Source organism: Phallusia mammillata, chromosome 5 (genome assembly GCF_965637545.1).
Source record: "Phallusia mammillata chromosome 5, kaPhaMamm4.hap1.1, whole genome shotgun sequence".
NCBI classification, from domain to species: Eukaryota; Metazoa; Chordata; class Ascidiacea; order Phlebobranchia; family Ascidiidae; genus Phallusia; species Phallusia mammillata.
The window spans coordinates 12,092,130-12,114,992 of record NC_137256.1 but is presented as its reverse complement, the minus strand read 5'-3'; the positions used below and the strand labels follow the sequence as shown (position 1 = coordinate 12,114,992).

At 37.7% G+C, this 22,863-nt stretch overlaps 3 protein-coding genes across 3 annotated transcripts; 2 read left to right on the top strand and 1 right to left on the bottom strand.

Annotated features, from left to right (window-relative positions):
* Nucleotides 1-955: 955 nt before the first annotated feature.
* Nucleotides 956-4,399, top strand: LOC145229558 (uncharacterized). The gene is made up of 8 exons (XM_080094912.1): nt 956-1,215; nt 1,278-1,506; nt 1,785-1,934; nt 2,288-2,549; nt 2,977-3,096; nt 3,153-3,289; nt 3,361-3,554; nt 4,132-4,399. The coding sequence occupies exons 1-8, from the start codon at nt 956-958 to the stop codon at nt 4,397-4,399; spliced, it is 1,620 nt and encodes a 539-aa protein (XP_079951038.1).
* Nucleotides 4,400-4,624: 225 nt separating this feature from the next.
* On the top strand, nt 4,625-8,181 carry LOC145229467 (uncharacterized). Its single transcript, XM_080094805.1, has 9 exons — nt 4,625-4,729; nt 4,839-4,956; nt 5,740-5,823; nt 5,893-6,073; nt 6,218-6,356; nt 6,432-6,637; nt 6,756-7,158; nt 7,328-7,674; nt 7,848-8,181. Exons 1-9 carry the CDS (start codon nt 4,638-4,640, stop codon nt 8,150-8,152), a joined length of 1,875 nt encoding a protein of 624 aa, XP_079950931.1. The 5' UTR covers nt 4,625-4,637; the 3' UTR covers nt 8,153-8,181.
* A 333-nt stretch (nt 8,182-8,514) lies between these two features.
* On the bottom strand, nt 8,515-22,437 carry LOC145227870 (ubiquitin-like modifier-activating enzyme 1). Its single transcript, XM_080092799.1, has 21 exons — nt 22,069-22,437; nt 20,949-21,019; nt 20,706-20,874; nt 20,107-20,241; nt 19,819-20,019; nt 18,994-19,080; nt 18,570-18,716; nt 18,135-18,281; nt 17,727-17,900; nt 17,367-17,474; nt 17,042-17,305; nt 16,166-16,331; nt 13,821-14,017; nt 13,220-13,426; nt 12,936-13,064; nt 12,724-12,871; nt 12,477-12,613; nt 12,171-12,350; nt 11,997-12,101; nt 10,986-11,197; nt 8,515-8,975 (listed from the first exon to the last, which is right to left on the bottom strand). The coding sequence occupies exons 1-21, from the start codon at nt 22,210-22,212 to the stop codon at nt 8,837-8,839; spliced, it is 3,267 nt and encodes a 1,088-aa protein (XP_079948925.1). The 5' UTR covers nt 22,213-22,437; the 3' UTR covers nt 8,515-8,836.
* Nucleotides 22,438-22,863: the final 426 nt, after the last annotated feature.

The window sequence follows — 22,863 nt, the reverse complement described above, 5'->3', positions numbered from 1 at the left end:
ACAGTAGCATCTGGCAAGTATAGCCGAGCGTTCCTTATGCCTTCCTGTGCCGCATTAATGAACAAACAAGCTCAAGTGGAAAACTCTCGCTGCAAGGGCGTTCCTTGCCATAACCATGTCAGCAATGGGCAGTATTAATATATAAGCTATTGGGCAGTATTAATGTCGTTCCAAACGTGCATTTACAAACATTTCTGTTTGATGCAGGATTGGGCTAATCGCTGGTGGATTTGTATTGTCCTCTTGATAAAAATTAAGTTTTGACATTTTGATTACCCATATAACAATCAAAACAGAAGAATTGTTTTAAAATAAATTGTGGTAGTTAGTTAACACTCTGCAGTAAAAACAGCAATATTTCACAAATATTGTCGTAAGTTCGAAGAACGGTGGTATATATCAAAAATAATCTTGCTTTCTGCAAAACTTTCAACGTGTTTGTGAACTGTTTTCATAAAGGCGGTCTATTTGTAGCATATACATTAAGTGGACATTATGGTACAACCCAATAACGTTTACATTGTGTTCAAGAGATAGCAACTGCAAACAACAGCATGAGCACGTGGCGTCGTTCTCAAGGCGCCGTCCACACACCACTTCGAATTAATGACGTTCGTTTCCTTAAACTTTCAACCTGTCTTCATTGGTAAGCAATAATTAACAGAGCCAAGAAATATTGCACAAAGTGCCTGTTATCAGTCGGAGCGCGTCGCGCACGCGTTTTGTGCCTATGCATACATGGAAAGGGTCTTCATCAGCCCACTCGTTTGTTTGTATTGACGCCACGCGTCGGATGCGAGTCCTGTTTCTTGTAATTCACGTCCGCCGAGAATAACAACCAGGCGAAGAAGTTGACTCACTTTATTCGCGGCTCAAGGCGATGCCGCCAACGCCGCAAACTTATCATCGCTACTTCATGAGACAAGAGTAATCAGATTTCGAGTTGTAGTTCACAATGGCGAACCTACGTTTTGTTTATGTGTTATATATTTTGGTACTCGGTGGAATAGTTGGTGCTTCAAGTGAAACTATATCTGGGGAAGAGAAGAGCCAGCATAATAATGTCTTAGGACAGCGGCGTATGTCACAGCCCTGTGCCCCGAATGACTCTTGTGCGAATCGGTGCATCAAGGACTCATTCGCACCGCTCTCAATAGAGAACGTAACTTTGGGCCATTTAAATTGCTTCTGCGACGGAGATTGTGAAACTTTTAAGTAAGATTTACATGTTTTTTGAATAACCAACTCATGGCAACGTTTGTTAATTTGCTATGCAGTGATTGTTGCTGGGATTACCACACAGAGTGCAATCTAAATGTGCCACCACAGCCCAAGGATCCAGCGGGAGCAAAACCAAAAGTCAAAAATGAACCGGAAGAAGTTCTGCCCCGAAAAGAGGCCTTCGAGTGCATTGTGGTCGATCAATTCTCAAAGGGATCGTTTTGGATGATCAACAAGTGTCATACACTTTGGCCGGATGACGAAATTGCCCGACGCTGCTCGCAAGTATGTTGGTAATTCGTATGTTTGTTTGGATGAACAACGAGATGCGTGAAAAATGTTTGAGGGCTGTTATGTGGTAACTTAGGACCAAAGCATTTAATGTTGTAAAAAATTGCTTTGATTCGGTTTCAGCGTTCAAGACTAGATTCAAAGTTGAACGCAAGGCGGGTGTAAAAAAGTTAACCATGGAGGTTTGGCCGTTTTCAGTCTGACTACATTTTGCACAATAACAATTGGCATCAGTACAGATAAAAGCAAACAGACCAAAATCTTTTCACCAGGTGACAAGCAGTGATTTTCTTAGTATTCTTCCTGTCCTTGGCGAAACTGGGTGGACTTACCGAAATATATTTTGTGCACAATGCAACAATATCAAAGAGTACAAATACTGGAACGTAAAAGCGCAGTGCGTTCGAAGTGCACCGGACGAGGTACGTAAAGTTTTTTTACAATAAAATCTTTCCACACACTTGATATTGGCACTAAATGTTTTAAACTTAAGTGTGTGTCGATGAGTTTCGCCCAATATGTTTGTTTTGTACGTAGCCCTATAGACCACGTTACATCAAAAATAGAACATCCAAAGGTCAAGATCTTTCGTAAAGCGGTGCAGGGTTTGTGTGATCACAATTAACATCGCGCTTCAGCGGTACAAAAAATTATTACACGCAAATATGAGCCTTCTTAAACGCAAATAATTTCTCAAGCACATAATAAATTATATTGTTTTGTCACAACCTCAATCAATACATACAGGCTTTATAGATAACAAGTAATTTTCCAGGTGCTAAACGGAGACCCGGAAATGCTTAGTTACTATGTACAGCATTTTTGCAACATGCAAGTTCAGCAAGACCTGACCTTTTCAACTGCGACCTCCGATGGAAATGTAACATATTCCAGGGAAACGCTAGAGCAGTTGCTTGAGTGGCGACGCTCTTTGAGGCCATGTGAGCAACAACTAATCGACTTCTGTCCGAACAATTATCAAGAGGAAGCAATTTCTAATATGTGTACAGATTATCAGTCGATCGTGCTCGCGAAACGTAGGTTTATTAGAAATTCGGTTTGCGATAAGACTGATATTTATGGTTATGGTTTAAAAGTTTAATACATCCAAAGATCATCTAACACTACTTACTCTGTTCTGTTCAGGCCTCCTGGTAGTGCACGGCCTAACACATTGAGAAATTACTAATTACCCACGTTTGCGACAAAAAACGCATCTCACTTTCACCCTCTACATTTTTCGGAAGGTACACCAAAGCGAACCCGCGTCATATCCGGCCAGTAGACGTTACTGTGTCAGACCAAACCTAAAATTCCTGTTTTCACGACCTGATCTGAATCTTATGTTTAACAGAAATGAACTACATATACGTGATACTATATGCATAATTATTTTCAGACAATTTGTCTCGAGCTTGTTCATGTGAAGAAAATGAGTTTCTAAAGTGAGTGTTTGTATTACAGACACAAACGAAAGTTGGAGCGTGTTTAAAAATCCAGCCTGTGCGTTATGCCACGGTTATTCAATACCCACCAAGCCTATTGGTCCCCCAATACAACCAAAGGAAGGAACTGTCGCGAAAGGTACATTGGCTAAACTTCCATATCAACACTTTTTTCTCCACCTACTGCTTTTGTAGAAAAACATTCGGAGTTCAAGTGCCCGGTATGGATTGCCACCTACTATTATGATCAAGTTTTCTGGTCGTTAGACACGTCGGATACACAATCAAACATGTTGCCTGCGTTTAGCCATAACTTCAAAACCAGTTACTGGGTGGGTGTAACTGCCGATTTAAACCCTATTTCAGAAACATCAGGCGCCAATTAACGCAAGTTAACTTGCAGACGCCGCCATCATTCTCGGTTTTAATGCATTTTCGCGAAGACGGCGCGTCTGAGGTGACATACGAAGATGGCAGCCCAACTGCGGTGACTATTCCACCTCAAGAAGTCTGCAATCAAAGCCAAGTTTACGATCCATTCTATGGATCTTGTAGATTGGTGGTTTGTGCGAATGACATGGTGTTTACAGACAAAGGGTAAGGTGTTACTCTAGTTACATGTAGACAGGCTTTTTTTAAGGTTTGGTTTGGGTGACCGCTAAGTAGTTTTAAGAGACCGCAAGTGTTTCATTTAAATACCAAAAATAGCCATATTTGCTTAAACGAATTATTTATTAGGCTACTGGCAAATTTTGGGAAACCGCTGGAGAAATTTGACACCTTAAAAAAAACACTGCATAAAAAAAACACAAACAGGGTTGCCATCGATATGGATCCCAAAATAAGGACAACCGAAAAATTTTTTTTTTACGAAACGAATCAAGCGCTTTTGAACAAATCTTTGCATTTTTACGAGCTATGACATATTGCCTGCCGTTGTTATGTCACATTTTATTTATGACGTCACAAAATCTCGGTGCAAAAACATGGTTTGGTATATCTTGGAAGTTTTGTGATGGTGGAAAATAGGACAAATTAAGGACTCAACACTCAAGTCAAAAACATAGACATTTCTTAGAAATAAAAACAATACATTTTTTAAGACATTGTCCTTTAAAATAAGGATAAATAATAGAAATCAGGACGGTATGTCAACCCTAATTATAAATGACAGATGCATTCCTGTGGTGTACCCGGATGTCATAGTGAATGTGACGTCAGCGACGAAACAACCGATTCCCATTGCTCCAACGCTAACTGTAACAATTGAGGTGCCAATGGACGACGTGAAAAATTATACTGACGAATATTATTCAAACGTCACCAATTACTTGACCTTCACCTTCGAAAGATTTTTTAACGAAACAGCGCAGAATGTTACAGTTCACGAATCAAGTAAGTTGCACAACGACTTTTTCAAGCGTTTTACAGCCTTCACATAATTTAAAAACTCATTTTTTCACAGTAATCAACAGTGCAGAAAATGATAACGACACGGAGCAAGGCAACGTGAAATCAGACGACGGTGTATACATTATGACTGTCTCGTTTATTATCGTCGCACCAAGCAACTACACCGATGATATGATAATTGATGTAAGTACAGTGTTAAAAACCCTCTACGCCAAACACTTTTTAATCCATTTCATTTTCAAACAGATTGTGGACAGCATCAACGAAATGGTGACTTTTCAGCGAATGGTCGTTGATTCGGATTCTTACAGTGTACTAGTTGTGGAAACAAGCTCAGATATTGGAAACTTGTTATGCAGGTGGGCTACAGCTAACGGGCATTTAACTATTTATTGCTGAGATGACTTTCAAGGCAAGACTATCCTGACAAAAAACGCAGATTTAAACGTTAGTGCCTTTATTGCACAGAGATGGTTCGACAAAGGTACAATATAACCGCTCGCAATATGAGCTGCATACCTTCGATGGTAGACAAACTCTCTATGTGCCAACGACGGAGGCGGTATACACGGAAGACGAGTACCAAGTCAGTAAATTTATGTGTAGCGGCCGTAATCTACTCAAAAATCTGTGCAGCCTGCATCTGTACCGATCGCCCGCCCGCCACACTAGGTGTTTCCTTATATGTTTTGAACACAACATTGTCTGCCTGATAGTTACAAAATCTTCCTCTGTTGCGCAATAGCATTGGTTCTCTTTTAAACGGACAAAAACGTGTCACAACTGAAAAGTCACATGCATACACAATATGGCAGATAAACTCACAAAACGAAACATTTGACGTTAAGAAAGTCACCATCTTGCCATTCAATACACAAACGCTATGAGCACGTTAACTCTATATATTTAAACACACATCATATTACGTACCAACATGTGAGGAATCCAGGTTAAACTCAATGCGATTCGACAACACCGGGACTGTTTCATCACTTTTAAAATTCATTTTCATATGGCTGCACACAATAAACTGTAAAGTTAGAACGTGAATATTTTCAAACCAAATTAGTTCAACCACAACTACGACTGCAAAAAGGCTGCTCACAGCACAGAAAGAAACTATCAAACGTTAACTGCACAAGATTGCACCACATCATACGCATTGTTACGTTTGAGATTTCTCCACCAATCATGGCAGACGCTTTGTTACGTAGCAGTAAGAAAAGTCAGATCACCAGCGCTGCACGTACAAGAAAATGTTCGCTGGCATGTTATGTTATTCAGTTAAAACGAGTGTAAATTACACAAAGATTTTTATAAAAAGCATTCTTTATTGCAATTGTGAACTATTTCGACATTTACATTCCAGTTGCTGGACTACAAAATCAAAATCACGAACAACGGGACCCAATATGGATACGCAGAAGAGTCTAGAGCCGCCGTTTGTGTTTCGGTAGGTAGCCCGACTTGCGTACACTAAACTGTTTTATCTAAAAACATCGCAATAAATAACTGTTTTCAGAACGACCCGTTGGCAACCCTGAGTCCGTGTAGTATTTACTTGCCTTTAAATGAGTCCGAATACATTTTGCTGGAAAATTCTTCTTTGTGGCTATTTGAACGAAACGTGCTTGTCCAGCCCGACCAATACATTACATTCGGAGAGGGCTATGCGTTGTGTTTGGACGGATATGTGCCACCGGGTAAGTTGATGGTATTTGGCCTCAATGCTTTTGACCTCACTGACAGCATTGGCAACAAATCGGAGACCAACAAAATATGTTCACCGAATAGATTTTTGTTGTTTAGATATTTCTACACTTCATTCATTTTTTTTCCACTATTAGAACAAGAAACGCCAGAAACAGCAACTGAAGCCCCAGTTCATAACCTGGTGGCTGAAGTTATGGCATGGGTGTCCTTTGGACTTACAATCTTCTCTCTAGCAGCGCTTACATTTACCTTTGTAACCTATTGCATTTTCAAGTGAGTAGCCACAAAGGCAATCTCCAATTCAGGTACTCGTTTTCAACGCCTTGTTTACGTTGTTTAATATTTCAGGGAATTACGTTCGGTGGCAGGGTGGAATATAATAAATCTTACTGTGGCACTTTTCTTGGCCTTGCTCACGTTTCTGGTCGGAGTAAAGCAAACAGAGTATCCAGACATATGCACTGCGATCACTATCATCGTCCATTATCTTTTCCTCGCAACATTCTTCTGGAACAATGTTATGGCGTATGACGTGTGGATTACATTCGGACAAGGTCGGTATCATGTTGAGGATCTCAGCAAGGCTTTTGTCATTTAAAGTTCCACAACACATTTGGCTCACTTAGGGTTAAACACGTTTTAATGGTTTGTTTTAATTCCTCAAAATTTAAGGTATCAAGAAAACCTTTCGCCGATCCCTGGTTAGTCGAGGAAGCTTCGGATCGCGTCAAAGCCTTGGATACTTTGTTATACGCTACATGATATACGGATGGGGCATGCCATTGCTTTTGGTGGCTATTTGCGCGGCAATCGAGTTTGGATCCACGGATTCGCCAATCGGTTACCGTTTTGATCCCAACTTTCCAATGTGTTGGATTTCAAATCCCACCACCAACATCCTGGCTTTTGGACTTCCGTTAGGAGCAATTCTGCTCGTGAATGGTGTGTTCTTTGCGGCCTCTATATTGGCCCTTCGACGCGTGAACAGCAGAAACAGAAAAGCACAACTGGGTGCTTCAAGACCATCAGTCACAGTGTCACCAAAGATAAAGTCTCCATCTCCCAACAAGACTGGGTTGGTATTGTCTTCATACCACTTATAATGAATCACATTAGTGTTAAAACACGTTTGTAGCCAAACTGGGACAAATGGGAACTAAGGTAGTGTGTAATTTATACAAAAAAATGAAATAAAAAGTTTCCAACATCATTGGGTGGTCTTTATGCCTTGTTTTCGTTTTAAGGTCACGACAATCAGCAGATAGCGTCTTCACATTCCCAACAACAACTGGCCGCAAAAGTTATGATACAAAACCTAACATTCGAAAGCGAAATCTAAGCACAAGCTCCATGACATCGTCAATGGGCCAAGCTCGAATCAATATTATTTTGTACATAAAGATGTCGACGGTAATGGGTTTCACTTGGGCAATCGGTTTTGCAGCTGTGGTGGTGGAAATGGAAGTTATGTGGTATATATTCGAGTTGTCCGTCCCACTCCAAGGCGTTTTTATTTTTGTGGCGTTTATGTGCAAACGTCGGGTGTTCACCTTATACAGGAATCTTGTCAAGGGAAATTCAGCCCCAAAAGGTACTTTGATTGTGTACCACGGTTAAATATGATAACTGTAACGTTTAAAAACTCGGTAAAATAGTTTATATATATATCCATGATGGAATATATATTCGTATTATCGTATATGCAACTGATAACCACATAAAGGTTATTGCAAGTGTTTGCCAAGGTTTTTTGTTAATTTGTAGTTTCGACTCTTCAAGTACAACGGACTAAAAGAAAATCAGTGGCGCCAGATGAACAACCAGCAACGTTAGCGTCAAGTTATTGGCACGATATCAACCATCCTGCTGCACTGGCGGAAATTCCAGCACACGAACAATCTGTACATCGTTCCCGCATGTACAGTAGCAGTTCGTGTGACAGCACGCGCTCTCTGTACAGCTGCTGCTGCACGGCAACGAACGGAACAGGCTTTTACAAAGGAATGTGCGATTTAGCTGAGAACGCCGCAACGACAGGAATTACCAATGCTGGATTTAATTTAAATTAAGTTTTCTCTCCTATTTTCTAAGTTCGCAGCAGGCCACAGTGCCAGTTTTTCAGACTGGCCAGATGCGTTTGACGTCTTTTTGATACTGCCCGTCAAATTTTGGCAAGCCTGATTCCAAGTTACAAACTTGTGGTAAAAAGTGTTTTCTTCTTTAGTTAAACCCTACCTTAATGCTAATTGAAAGCATGCTGTGTAAATTAAGTTTGTACAAAATGACTTTCTAGCTGTATACGTTTAATGGTTAAAAACTGTCGTTGCATCGAACCTTTATTCGAATATTGTGCTTTATTTTCGACTGAAATGTGTTTCGGTGTCAACATGTTGGAATAATTCTGCTTTGCTTGACGAATAATAAGAAAATATTTCAACGGGCGATGGTAAATTTATTATTAGGCGGCTATAGGAAAGCAAATTGAACTGGTGGTTGATTTTTCACCCGGAAAATTAAATTTCGAGATTCACAGCGACGACGCTCACGACAAGTGTTAGTAGCAGGCGTGGATACGTCGGAGATGGAACCAAAAATGAGAACACAAAACTTTACAACGGCGACAAGCAGGGTAGAGTGGCTATAGCACAACACACAAATACATTTCACAAAAATTCATCTAGAGTGTCTGTTTAAATGCACAAAACCGAACCCGACAGCTTTGCAGCACGGGAGTTGAACAGATTGGTACGAGCTCAATGGCGAAATACGTAGCGCACGTAAGGGACTTCCACATCCTCGCCTTCTGTATCGTTGCAGCACATTTCAAGTACAAGAGCCTTCTCGTGGGATCGCAATTTTCTCTTTGACACTTTCTGAACCACCTCGCTCAGTCTGCAGAAGTAATAGATGTTAAATAAAAACCGCACATGTATGTTTTAAAACCACCTTCAAATTGTTGCTTAAAAATGTTGTACAACTTTACAATGAATACTAACCCTACACCGCTTAACCCTGATACAAGTAAACACAAAACTAGAAGGGTGGCTTAGCACATATTGCCCTTGCACATACACTATGATCTATTTTAAAACATAACTAGAAGGGTGGCTTAGCACATATTGCCATTGCACATATACTATAACCTATTTCGTAATGAGTCCCATATCAGCCACTGTATTTTATACCTTTAGTTGTTTCTGCAAGCAGAAACTCATGGGTCCCCCACACATGCAAAGTTGTAAATAGTGCATTTTTTGAAATAACTATAATAAATTTTGGTGCTATGAGTTTAAACAGGACGAAAAAAAGTCAGCAGAAATAATCATGCTGTGTGAGATAGAAACTACACAAGTCACATTTAATTCATCAATTGTTTGCAAAATTTACCTATTTTAAGGATTAGTGGGTCTTACAGGGTAAAACACATCAATGAATAATGTACTCAAAACTGTCCAACTTCCATATAGTTCTGACATTGTTTAAAAGTTCACCCATTTTAGGGGGCTAGTGAGGTACATATTGGGGCTACAGGGTGAAACAAAATAATCAACAGCTAATTATGGCAAAATGAACAAACTGTCCAAATTTCATCCAATTCCTGCATTGTTTCACCAATTTACCAATTTTAAGGGACTAGTAGGGTAAATATTGGGGTCACAGGGTGAAACATAACTATCGTCAGCTTATTATAGCAAAATGAACAAACTGTCCAAATTTCATTCAATTCGGACATTGTTTAAAATTTCACCCATTTTAGGGGGCTAACGGGGTAAACACAACAATTGACACCTAAAAATGACAAATTCCACAAGCTGTCCAAATTTCACTTAATTCTGACACCGTTTAAAAAACTCACCCATTTTAGGGGGTTAGAGGGGTAACTGATGGGTTTTAACACCCAAAAGTATCAAATATTAAACCACAATGAACTAATCGACAGTCATGTAAAATTTTATCCAAATCGGACAATGTTTAAAATTCTGACCACTAGGGGTGTTATTAGCAACATTCCTTAACGCTTCTGACGTCATAAGGCTGTTAATACCCCCTCTGACAGGCATGTCCAAAATGCCCACCAAGTAATGCACAAACACATGTACCATATGTTCTGTTGCCTATACTATACCGTTACACCACAGAAATCTTTCGTTTGTGGTGCGCAGCAACATACAAAAACGTTTCACATTTAGGGGGCTAGCGGGGTAAATACTAGGGTTATCAACAAAAACAAAGTGGAATGCACATCTACATAACTACATCTACCATCTGTACAAGTTTCAGCCACATCCATCAAGCATATGATGGAAAAACGAGTCAGACAAACTTTGGGGGGAAAAAACATTTTAGGGGGCTAGCGGGGTAAATACTGGGGTTATCAACAAAAACAAAGTGGGATGCACATCTACATAACTACATCTACCATCTGTGTAAATTTCAGCCACATCCATCAAACATTTGATAGAAAAACGAGTCGGACAAACTTCGGGGGAAAATACCTATTTTAGGGGGCTAGCGGGGTAAATACTGGGGTTATCAACAAAAACAAAGTGGGATGCACATCTACATAACTACATCTACCATCTGTGTAAATTTGAGCCAAATTCATCAAACATTTGATGGAAAAACGAGTCGGACAAACTTCGGGGAAAAAATACCCTTTTTAGGGGGCTAGCGGGGTAAATACTGGGGTTATCAACAAAAACAAAGTGGGATGCACATCTACATAACTACATCTACCATCTGTGTAAATTTCATCCAAATCCATCAAGGATTTGATGGAAAAACGAGTCGGACAAACTTTGGGTAGAAGAAAAAAGAAGAAAACAAAAGAAAAAAAACAAAAACATTTTGAGTAAAATCAATATGTGTCCCCTTCAGGGAAGGGGACCCATAATAAGGTACTTAGTCGCCAGTCGGTCCTTTCGTTTTGCAGCTGCCATGAAGAACGAGTAAAGCATTGCGACGTTCTGTGAGAGCATGGTAACTTCCAGCTTGTGCTCCCGTTCAAAGTACTGAAGGAAATCACCCAAGGTCATCTCTCCAGCGCCATCTGGTGCCAAATTGACTCCGTCCACATCAAATCGGTCCCACAGTGACCACTCGGTGTCGTAATACTATACATAAATGATATATGTTCATTCAAAGTTGAATCGTTACTGCGCATTTCATAAGATAAGTGATGGGCTTATATTATATCTTTGGTCGTGTTCTTAATTAAAGGTACACAATTCACATTAAATAGGAGTGATTAACAACTAATTGCAAAAACATACAGATATGCACCAAGAGAAGTCCCTATTCAAATGCTTGTTTCTGTTGTATTTTTCTGTTGTAAGGGTTAAGGCAGCGGTTCCCAACCTGTGGGTCGCCTGACAATTTGCCTGGGTTCGCTTAAGGCAGTGGTTCCCAACTCGTTTTGGCCATTGACCACTAGCCCCAATTAAAAAAAAACTCAAGGACCATTTCATTTTGAGAAAAAAACAAACATTTTGGTCCAAAATGTATTAAACAAATATATCCAAAGGGGTCAACATTACTTCCCGCTATGGTTTGTTATTTAGTATTGAAACTTGTAATTACAGCAAGAGTGGATCTTTAATTTTTGAAGACTTAATTATTCTCCAAAATGCTGATTATTGCCTTGTATTACGTAATAATACTGCATTTACAATACATAATCACCGAGACTTCCCCTGCCAACTTGTGCATTCTCGCGATAATATCACTAAGATTTGATTATTGAAAAATTTGTAAATAAAAACCCTTGTGCCAATAAATTTTCGGATATTCAGAGGGTAATTTTAATATTTAGCCTACTAATTTTATCCTTGGAGTCACCCCAACTTGGCAAATATCATCAGGGGTCACGGCACCAGAAAGGTTGGGGACCGCTGGGTTAAGGGGTTAACTAACCTTCAGTTTTGGGGCCTGAATTGGTTCTGAAAAGCCGAAGAAAGGCAAAGCCAAGTTGATAAAACCGTTCTTGAAGCTCTCCAACTTTTTGTGTCCTTGGATGATCTATAAGTACGAGTATGTAAGGCACTAAAACACAGCGCATATAAACACAACAAAACATTTAAAATGTACTTTGTATAGCTCCAAGCTGACCAGCCCTGCAACAAGTGCGGTTGTGGTGGCAATAGCTGGAATAATCTTGCCAGCAATCAACTTGCTCTTGTGCCTATCAGCGGGCGAGATTTCATAATTTTCGGCTCTCAAGTTTGAAGCAGCAACAATGAAGTCCATGTGAAAGTTGGTGTCGTCGTCCTACAAACAGTTTATATTCTCAGTGGAATATTTATCACAAATAGGGTCAGCATTTGATTGACACAGGAAAGATTAGTTTTGACTCTATAAACATATTTTTGTCATGACATTAATGTAATATACTACCTTTTCAAAATCGACTGGAACCATACGAGACAGTTTAGCTTTTTCAGGGGTTGGCAAAAGCCCTTTAATGTGATCAAATCGTTCGGAATCCATTGACCCAGCATTGCTCAATGACTGGGCCTCCGAATCAGTAGTAGCTAGAAATATTCATTGTGTTTGCTGATTTACCTTGTACGTATACAACATGTCTGTACAGTTAAAACCTGGCAAAACTTTTTACTACTTCGCTGGGCTGTTGCCTACTTACCAATTTTGATACCAGATTTGGTCTGAAACTCCGGGATTACCATTCCTGAAATACACTGTTTCATTTCATCCACATTTCTATTTTCCTTGAGTCCATACATGAACGCCCGTAGGTTGGCAGTGGAAATAATGTAATTGATATGAGTTTCCTGTATATATTTTACAAAATTCATAAAAATCGTAGTTCATTTAAATACAAGAGCAACATCCTACGTTTTCAGGGTCGAACTCCAAAGGGTGGGGGCAGCGCTTAGGACCTGACCAGAAAAGTGCACCAGACGATGTTGTTTGATCCTTTGGAAAGTTGTGAAGAAGTTGCTTGATGTTGTTATGGTAGAGTTCCTACAAAAGACAGCTTCGGTATATTAACAGGTTAAATTTGGGCAGGTATAGCAATAGCATGAAACTTTTTAATAACTATTTAGAATCATGTATTATCCACAAAAACGCAATTCCAAATGCACAGAAAATGTATAAACATATATGGTTGTTGTTACCTGAAATCTCAGCCTAGCCCACTGTACACAATCACTGAAGTTTTGAGGCTTCTGTTTGACCAAAGTTTCATAAACAAGCTCCATGGTACTAATTGGTTCCGAGCCTGGTAGTTTCAAAGTACGCTCAAAAAATTTGCTGTCAGTAATATACTGGTTGACAGTTTCAGCTGGATTTCGAAACAAACCCTCAAACTCATCTCGGGCCCACTGCAAAAAAAGAAAAGCTGTTGCATATATGGCCAGAAAGGATGCACAGTAACCATTTGTGCTTTTTGACTGGTTGAACATGCAACAAAGTAATGTAGGGTTACTTTTTATTGTATGCACTAGGTTAAAAATTAAGATTATTTAACTATTCTGTTCAGGAGACATTTTAGTGTAATGTTAGAACTTTGTGCTGAGTTAAGTCAAAAACCTAAACTTTGAAAATACATATGCTGCAAATTTAAGTTGAACACCCAACATTTATTTTTAGTATACAGATAATTTCTTAGTTTCAAGTGGTCTGGTTTAAAAAAGATTGAGTTTTGCCACATCACTTGTTAAACAGTGATACAAATCATTGGAAAACAATACAGTTTTAAAGACTACAGTTATTTACCTGCAGAGTATGTTCAATGGCATTCGGAAAGTTTTTCAAAGTGCAAATCGGAATGGACTTTTCTGGTGGATCCTGTGAAGATGAGTATGACTCGGTAAGATGTGGCAGAACAACCTGTACATTGCCTTTTGTTCCCAGTGTACCAGATTCAAGGAGTGGCTTGCGATAATAAACGCATCGTCTGTCCATGTAAACTCCTGAAAACAAACACAGAAGATTTACTACCATATAAAAAAAAACTACTCAGATCAGTAGAAAGTATTTTGATGTAACTAATAACCTTATGCTAGGACACCAAACACAATTTAGTAGTCCATGTATGTATTTGCTTACATTTTTAATGTTTTCCGTTAGTCATATTCTTCAAAATGCCATTTTGATAATTTTACAGCCATAATTTCATACAGATAGAACACATAACAATGTTGGTATATTTCTTTTTGTCAGTATTAACCTAGATCGCAAATTTTCTGTCCCAGAACTGAAAAAAGTCCTAATTACAGAAACCACTAGAAAAGTGGCTTTCAGATATACTTCCATTTTATATATTCTATACGACATTTACCAACTTACTACACTATACACAATTTATCTATATGTATAATTGTTTTTGCAAGCAAAAACGAATGGGTCCCCACACACGCGTTTATGCGGATTTACGGTAAACCTATGTTGCGGTTATTTTTCGATTTTGTAGATAAAAGCATTAACTTAACTTTAAAAGTTTTTGTCCATATTCTTTTTGCATCCATATAATTACAAAAAATTATATTATATTGTCATATAATTACAAAAAAACGGTGAAAAAAGAACGGGAAAAATACTTTCAATTTAATCTCTTGCTTTGACCTTGATATTGTCGTTCAAGTTCAGTATTTAAACATAAATTTTCCTAGAAAGCCTTAACTGTTATATTAGACACTATATAAAAAAGTCGTTTGCTACAAAGGTATACATAACAACTTGTTTTTCACTTAACTTTGTTTGGCAAAAACGACCGTTTAATGACCTTTTTACACTGTTTTTAACAGCATGCAGTCCTTAGTGTTCAACAATACCGTTTAGCCTAATTTATACATGACTTAAGTACTGATCCTTGAATTGATGTGTCAAAAATAAAGAAGATACGTTATGACGAAAAATTCGTAACTGTGTTGTAATGCCTAAAAGTTGACCTTTAGTGACCCGTGGTTATGCGACGGCCAAGCTGACAACGAGAATTTAAAGAACATTTATCGCGGCGTTCTAAAAAGTTAGGTTAATTTTTCATATTTATGTTGATCAACGACGTTTTGCCCGACATAAACGAAACCGAAGTACGTTTATTGAGATTAAATTACGTCTTAGGTGTAAAACCTTCGCCAAAACTGAAAATGCGCGTAGTAACTCAATAAAACGACACAGCATTGCTGCACACAAAAACAGCTGATTTCTAATCACCCAAACGACTGTCTCGTAAAACACGTCTGTCCGGACGTCAAGCTGAGCACTCCCGCTCTGCGGCCTTAATCGTAAACCAGTGAATTCCTCCCTTGGGACTTATATCTGACTGATAGCGTACACATATTATGGATTGTAAAGGTAACTGGCAAAATTTTAAATACTAAACGAATAGCCTGCTTAAACAATTGTTAAAATGTTCAAATATTTCTGCACCATAGGGCTTCTGCTTTAGCAAGTAGAGCCGATTTAAAAATTTCACGTTTTGGGGGGCTGTGGGTGAACCGAGGGATCAAACGGGGTCAAAATTCACATGAACCATCTTTAGACCAATATCTGTAATGTGTGTAAATTTGAAAAAGTTTGAACCATTCTTTCTTGACCAAAACATGGGAACAATAGCCGCGCTAAAAATTTCACGTTTTGGGGGGCTGTGGGTGAACCGAGGGATCAAACGGGGTCCAAATTCACATGGACCATCTTTAGACCAATATATATCTGTAATGTGTGTAAATTTAAAAAAGTTTGAGCCATTCTTTCTTGACCAAAACGTGGGAACAAATCCGTGCTAAAAATTTCACGTTTTGGGGGGCTGTGGGTGAACCGAGGGATCAAACGGGGTCAAAATTCACATGGACCATCTTTAGACCAATATCTGTAATGTGTGTAAATTTGAAAAAGTTTGAACCATTCTTTCTTGACCAAAACGTGGGAACAAATCCGCGTTACACGGAAAAAAAGAAAAAAAATACGGACAAAAACAATATGTGTCCCCTTCAGGGAAGTGGACCCATAATTAAAAACTGTAGTGCCACAATTGCAGAAACAATTTGTTCTGCAGCTAGCTTTACCACACACAATAACTATATCTCTTTCAGATGTAAAAAATATGAAAGTTTACTTACTTGCTTGGACATTGTCAAGAGCATTAGCCACCCCATCAAGTTTTTCAAAAAAGTCATCAGTGAAAATGTTTTCAGTTTCAGGTCCTACACGATCTTGGCGTGCGTTAATTCTTGCCAATGGATTCATCCTTTTGATGGCTTTTGCTGCACACTCTGATTTCATTTTCTTTATGAAAACAAATGAAATGTGTTTATTGCAGTTTACAAGGAAACTTAAGACCATTTTTTCAGGTGAGGTAATTTCCACCAGTTCAAATATGCATGACATTTATATAAGGCCTTAAAGAATATTCCAATGTAAAATATATAATAACTTTGTCTGCATTTCCAAAACTACTTGATCTCTGACATTTTGGTGACCAAACATAAATTTTAAAAGATAAATTTTATGCCGCTTAAAGTACACACACACACATTTAGGATATACAGTAAACCTTCGTTAAACCAGATTTAGTAAATGTAGATCTTTGTCTAATACAGTGGTTCCCAACCTTTCTACACCACGGGACCGGTAAAAATGTAAAAAAAATCCACGGACCGGCAACAAAAAATAGCAGAAAATGTAACAAATATTTGTAAGCTTTTTGTTCACCAAACATGTTGTTGCACAACATAATGCAAGATTATGTATGAGCTACCTCAGTTTTACTGCCAAGCGGAAAATGAGTTTCGCAGGTACCAACAACTTTGCAATAGGCCTACTTATTATTCCATTTTAAAAAGAAGCTTGGCATAAAGTAAGATAATTTGCGGACCGGTAAAATATTTACACGGACCGGCGGTTGGGAAACACTGGTCTAATACACACGAAATTTGAGGTACAAATGATTTGTAATGTGGTAAGACTTGTATATTTAAAATTTTGCATTATATTACCTGAACATCATGGGGGCGGAACAAAAACTGACGATTCAAGTTGCTCTTTTCGATAGAATCCATATCAGTTACAAAGATACTTCCATTATCTATCTTGCTGTCATCGGAGGCATTCAGCCGACAACCAAGTCCCATCATTGCAAAGTTCTTAAGTAACTCACAACCAATTGCCCCAGCACCAACAACGAACCACTGCTGAGATGACATTTTCTTTTGGAACTCAGACCCAAAGACTGCAGTTTGCCCGTCATAGCGACCATCAGTCTGAAAATGGAACATACAATGAATGAACTTCTGGAATTTGTTATTAGATTGGTATACTTACTTGTACTGCTTCTGATTTTGATGATTCAGAAATGTCTTCCTCTGGCAAACATTCAAGAGCATCAAAGTAGAAGAATTGCTTAATTGGCATAAATTTTCCACTGCAAGCCTGTTATATTAATGGATATAGTTATTATCTTAACATTGAGAACAACAAACCTTTAATGAATCGCAGGGTTTAGAACATGGTTTCAACCATTGTTCTGGCATTACAGATATTCTTGAAAATAAAAACTTGTATTTTTAAAACCATAACACAGAAAATGCCAAACCCAGTAATTATTACCAGATTTATACACATAAACAGCATAAAACTACAGCAACATACACAACCCAAATGCTTCCTAATCTATTTACTGACCTTCATGACTTCTTGTGCAACAATTCCTCCAATGACCCCCTGCATTGGACATACATCTCCACGAGCAATAAAAGCAAGTTTACGAATTAGAGACTCATCCAGTGAATCTTGTTTTGCTGAGCCTGCCTTTTCATTCACTTCATTGGCAATGCGAACAAGCTCCTTGGCATCTTCCTGTTTGAATCAATGCAATGCATAAAACTCTTTGTAGTACAAAACATGCACAAGCTTACGATTAATTTCAAATGTCGCTTTCAAACATAAACAGATTGTTTTGACTTCTGAATGGTTTATCCTTGTATTTGAGGCAGTGTTCTTATTTGAGTTGATTTTTTGGGGGCAATGTCTTTAGTTATTGCCATGACCTTGGTTGTTTTAGAGTGAACAAGTAAAACTTTTTGCACTTACACTACATCGCACTTTCGGCAGAGCATGTTTTTCACCAACAAATTTATGCAGAGCTTGAAATGCAATGTGCAGTTGACCAGGTCTTTCGAATTTGGCAAAGTCAGTCAACATCAATTCTGGTGAAGTTAGTTGTTCACGTAGAGATTTCTGAAAGGTAGTTACAGATTTTATTTATAACATTAATTCTTGTGATGACAAATGGTATATTCTAAAATTTCATCCAGATTATTTAAAATGGATTTGTACATATGGATTAAAACTTGTTCAAAAAATACATTAGTTAGGTGGGTGATGAAAAGTCGTTTTTGAATTAAGGTAAATGTATAAAATACTAGCTATTTTTTTCATAAAAATGTAACTAATATTTTAAAAGCACACATTAAACCCCCAAACAAAAATAAGTACATGGACACTTCTTTATTTAAAAAAACTTACAAATTCTACAATAGTTGGCATCTTGACTTGTGTAACAATACCACCTCCTTCATAGTTTGAAAATTTAGAAACATCACCAATATTGAATGTGTATGGACCAAGCACAGTGATCTTCCTTGGTTCATCTGAATTGATTTCAGTCATACCCTATAAAACATTGGTACTTGATTAGAAATCTGTAGAACCCAAAGGCAAAGGGTTTCCAGTAGTTTCCAGTTACTTATGCACAAAATAAAACTCACAAACTATTGGATTAACATCTACAATTAAACACCGAACAAAAAACACAGGATACAATACATTAAGATACGGTTTCGGCAAAGAGCAAATGACAAGATACACACAAAATGCAGTATATATGTCATTTTGACTATGGTACACAGATAAAAGGTAACTTTTATAAAAATGTAAATGTCTTTGTCACCTTTACTTCATCAAACTTCACATAATCACCAGTTTCAAATCCATGACGGCTTTCATCAAGTCCAGCAACTATTCCTTCACCATTTTCCTGGGCATACATAAACATAAATTTAGTTTAATTAGTAGGCCATGCCTTCACTTCCTTGTTTATACAAACTACTGAATCCTATACGTTTTGTTGGCGTAAAATAACCTTTCATGTTTTCTAGTGATGGGACGATACCAGATTTTGAGTACCAGGTTTATATACTTACCGATTTTTCGATACTGATTCCGAGTACCGAGTACTTAAATATAGTGTTGTACTTGGTTGAATATCACTAGTTAATTTATGCGCGCATACACACATGCAGAAGCATGTAGAAAACTGTGATCTCCACGTAATATCGAAAAAAATATACGTAACCTGGCTGAACTTTTTCCGATTTGTGCTGGCGGAAACAAATATTGGCAAAAAGTTGCCCTTATTTTTATGGTGTAAACCGGCCTTCGGTATCGAAAACTGAGGCAAAATATTTCGATACCGTGTAGGAGTATCGATACCACTAAAATCATTTGATACCATCGATATCGAGTACCGAGTATCAGGTACTCGTCCCATCACTAATGTTTTCCTCTACATTTGTTATCAATGTTATGATTACCAAGGATAGGCAAAGGAGACAAGTGTTTAGTAAATCCAAATTTAAAATTTACACAATGGGCATAGCTATTAGCTTAAAAGGGTAGTATTGTATTCAAACAATAATGTTAGGAGAAAATGCTTTGTTGATGTTCAGATTAGCCAGAATTGTTATATTCACAAACAACAGTTTCACAATCTTACATTTTTGGTAATTGCTGAAACCATAACACTTTGTGGCTGTTCTCCATTCACATCAAATACAGTGAACTTTTCACCAAAGTCGCAGAAAATTTGGGCAAATAGACCCTTGGTATCTGCCACAACCAGACACTTGTTGTTCTTGTGGGTGAAATCCCCAATTCTCAATTGTTCATCAAGTGTGGAGTTGGTGAGGACAATGACCTATTGAAAGTAGATTTTCAGCATGGTTATTTACAAATGTTTATTTTTGGTGGCTGAAATACCAACATAGGCCTGTAATAAACATACTTGAAATTTCTGGAGGAATTCTTCAGTAAGCTCTCCAGTATAAGATGTCACAGCAACATAGGGATTTAGCTCATTTACTTGCGGAGCACAAGTTGTTGCTCTATTCTTGCCAATGTCGGCTTCAGTAAGGAAAAACTGTACATAAATTCATTCATAAAACTGTTTGCATAAAAACAATTTATAAATTTAATAAAGCAACATTTGTAGTTTAAATGCAAATTCATTAACAAATTTTTTTTTAAAAAAACATTTAATTGAATTGGCATAAAATATCACAATTGGAACAACATGTACACTTAGGGAGCTGTTTTTAGAATAGTTAGTAACTTATATCACCCCTTGTATTTTTTGCAAAAACATCATGTCATAATCAGTGTTTTTTTAAGGTGTTTTAAAAATTTCTCCAACGGTTTCCCAAAATTTGGACTTGCAACTACAACTACAGTTTTTGGTATTTAAATGAAACACTTGCGGTCTCTTAAAACTACTTAGCGGTCACCCAAACCAAACCTTAAAAAAACCCTGGTCATAATACAGTATATGTGTAGTAAAAAAGACATATATAATCAATTAAACATCAGAAGAAATAAAACACAAACCTGGGAACTAAGGTCAGCAGCTACGGCTACTTCAGAATCATGTAGTGTTACAGATTTAACGCCACCCAAAACAACATTTTTGGCAATTTCAACTCCTAGGCCTTTCATGCCACTTATGAGGATTGTGGCTGCCCCCATGCGCTTCATAGCTTCGTGTCCAAGAACATATCTGCATGCAAACAAATAGACAATGCTACGTGTTTTTTCCATTAGGCAATGTTTGTCAGATGTTCTGAAACTTACAATTGTCTTGAATACAAGCTTTCATCAATGGCAGGTACGCTTCCATTGGAATCGCCATTTTGTGCATTTTCCTTTAAAGCAAAGAATGTAAATGTGTCAACATTGTTTCATACAAGTACACTGCTATTGTCAGGCACACATCATTAGCATTTTTTTGTCAGAGTAATACCACTGTGATATGTTGCTTGTGAATCTCTTAACCTTTTGGATCAAGTAACTTTAAAATAGCAAAGAATAACAAACAATTATATGAGTATAATCATACAACAAAAATACAATGAGTTACAATTAAACTGATTACTTTAACTATCTGTGTTTTTTTGCTGTTTCACAAACAGTTGATGAACTGTAGCATGTGTTTAGTAAAAAAATATGTTTTTTTGTAAGAGAAAAGTTGGCTACAGTATTAGTAGACTTGACAAATTACAGCATTTTATATAGGGTGTCTGGGGCAAAAATATAGCTGTTGGTCCCTTTACTGCACCCTGGTGTAAAGTGCCAATCATGTTTAAACAATGGTAACTAGAGGCCCTTTTAAAATGCCCGATGGTTTTAGAGGTTTTATGTAAATTGGTATAATATATATCTGATACTTTACAATATTTCCATATTTAAACCTACTTTTGATGTACACAGACATTAAAGTATAACTATATATAAAAAAAACTTTTTACATTTTTTTATATCCTAGCACAAACGGGCTACTTTAAAATATTCAATCTCTTGCAAAAATATATGAAAATGCTGACAGTTGGGGCTATTAGGGTTTGGGTGAGGGTTTATAACTAGAATAACAATAAATTCGATCTTAGATACCTTTGGGCTATTTTTAGAGCAAGTGTTAACACTCAGTTTTTTAGTATCACCCCCATTGCATGTTAGAATATAAGCCTAAAAGGGGTATCTAATGATTGAGATATAATGTTATTAAATAAAATACAGTGACTGATTCACTGTTTTTTACTCTGAAATTTCCAGCAGTCATAAGTTATTGACCCTGAGTCGTTGCAGTCCTTTGCTCTACTTGCAAGGAGATTTCATTGATTTAGCAACACGCATTACTCATAATTGAATTGAACATGAATTTTAAACACTTATAAGATGACAAAAAAACACTTACAGAGTTCATATTGATAGTTGCTGATGAAGTCTTAGTGCAAAAGGAACCCGTAGTTGAACCTATTTTTCGCTGCTTGGCTGGAGGAGAAGTGCTTGGAAACGGATGGTGAGAAGAATCAAAACTATTGCCGGCCTCAGATGACATGGAAAACTACTTCAGGTTTATTGGTGCAGCTCTGTTATAACATCACTCCGTACACCCCGCCTGGTCACCAACTGAGTGCTCTGTTTAATGATTAATCAAAATTATTTGCGTTTATGGCTTAACGATTGAATAACACATGAAACTGAAACAATAGTCCCCCTACAAACTTTTAGCCGCTACCTGAGCAGGAGTGCAGCTTTATAAATGCCTTTCGAGCTATTTTACCACCAATGCGACCCAACTTGCGCCATCCTACGAAAACATGTGGAACAATCACAAAGAAAAAAGCCATTCTACCGTGACGAACCAATGCGTGAGAATTGAGAAATGAAAATTAAGAAACTTCATACTCTGTTGTAACCACGTTTCACCAGTTTCAACAAATTTGCACGCAAACATGGTTCTCTTTTTGAGCTACCATCATATAACGTTAAAATACATAAACTATTACAGAACACACGCAAATGTAATAATGCGTATGTGATTTTTTCCATCCATCTGGAAGTTTCGAGAAGGGTGTTTGTCCATAGTCTCTATAGACACAAAAAGACGACGGGTTTGGCAAGAGGAACCTGACATTATTATTCCTGGATATTGTTAAGAAATATTTGTCAGCGTCACAGTAAACATGCGTTTTTTCATTTCCAGATT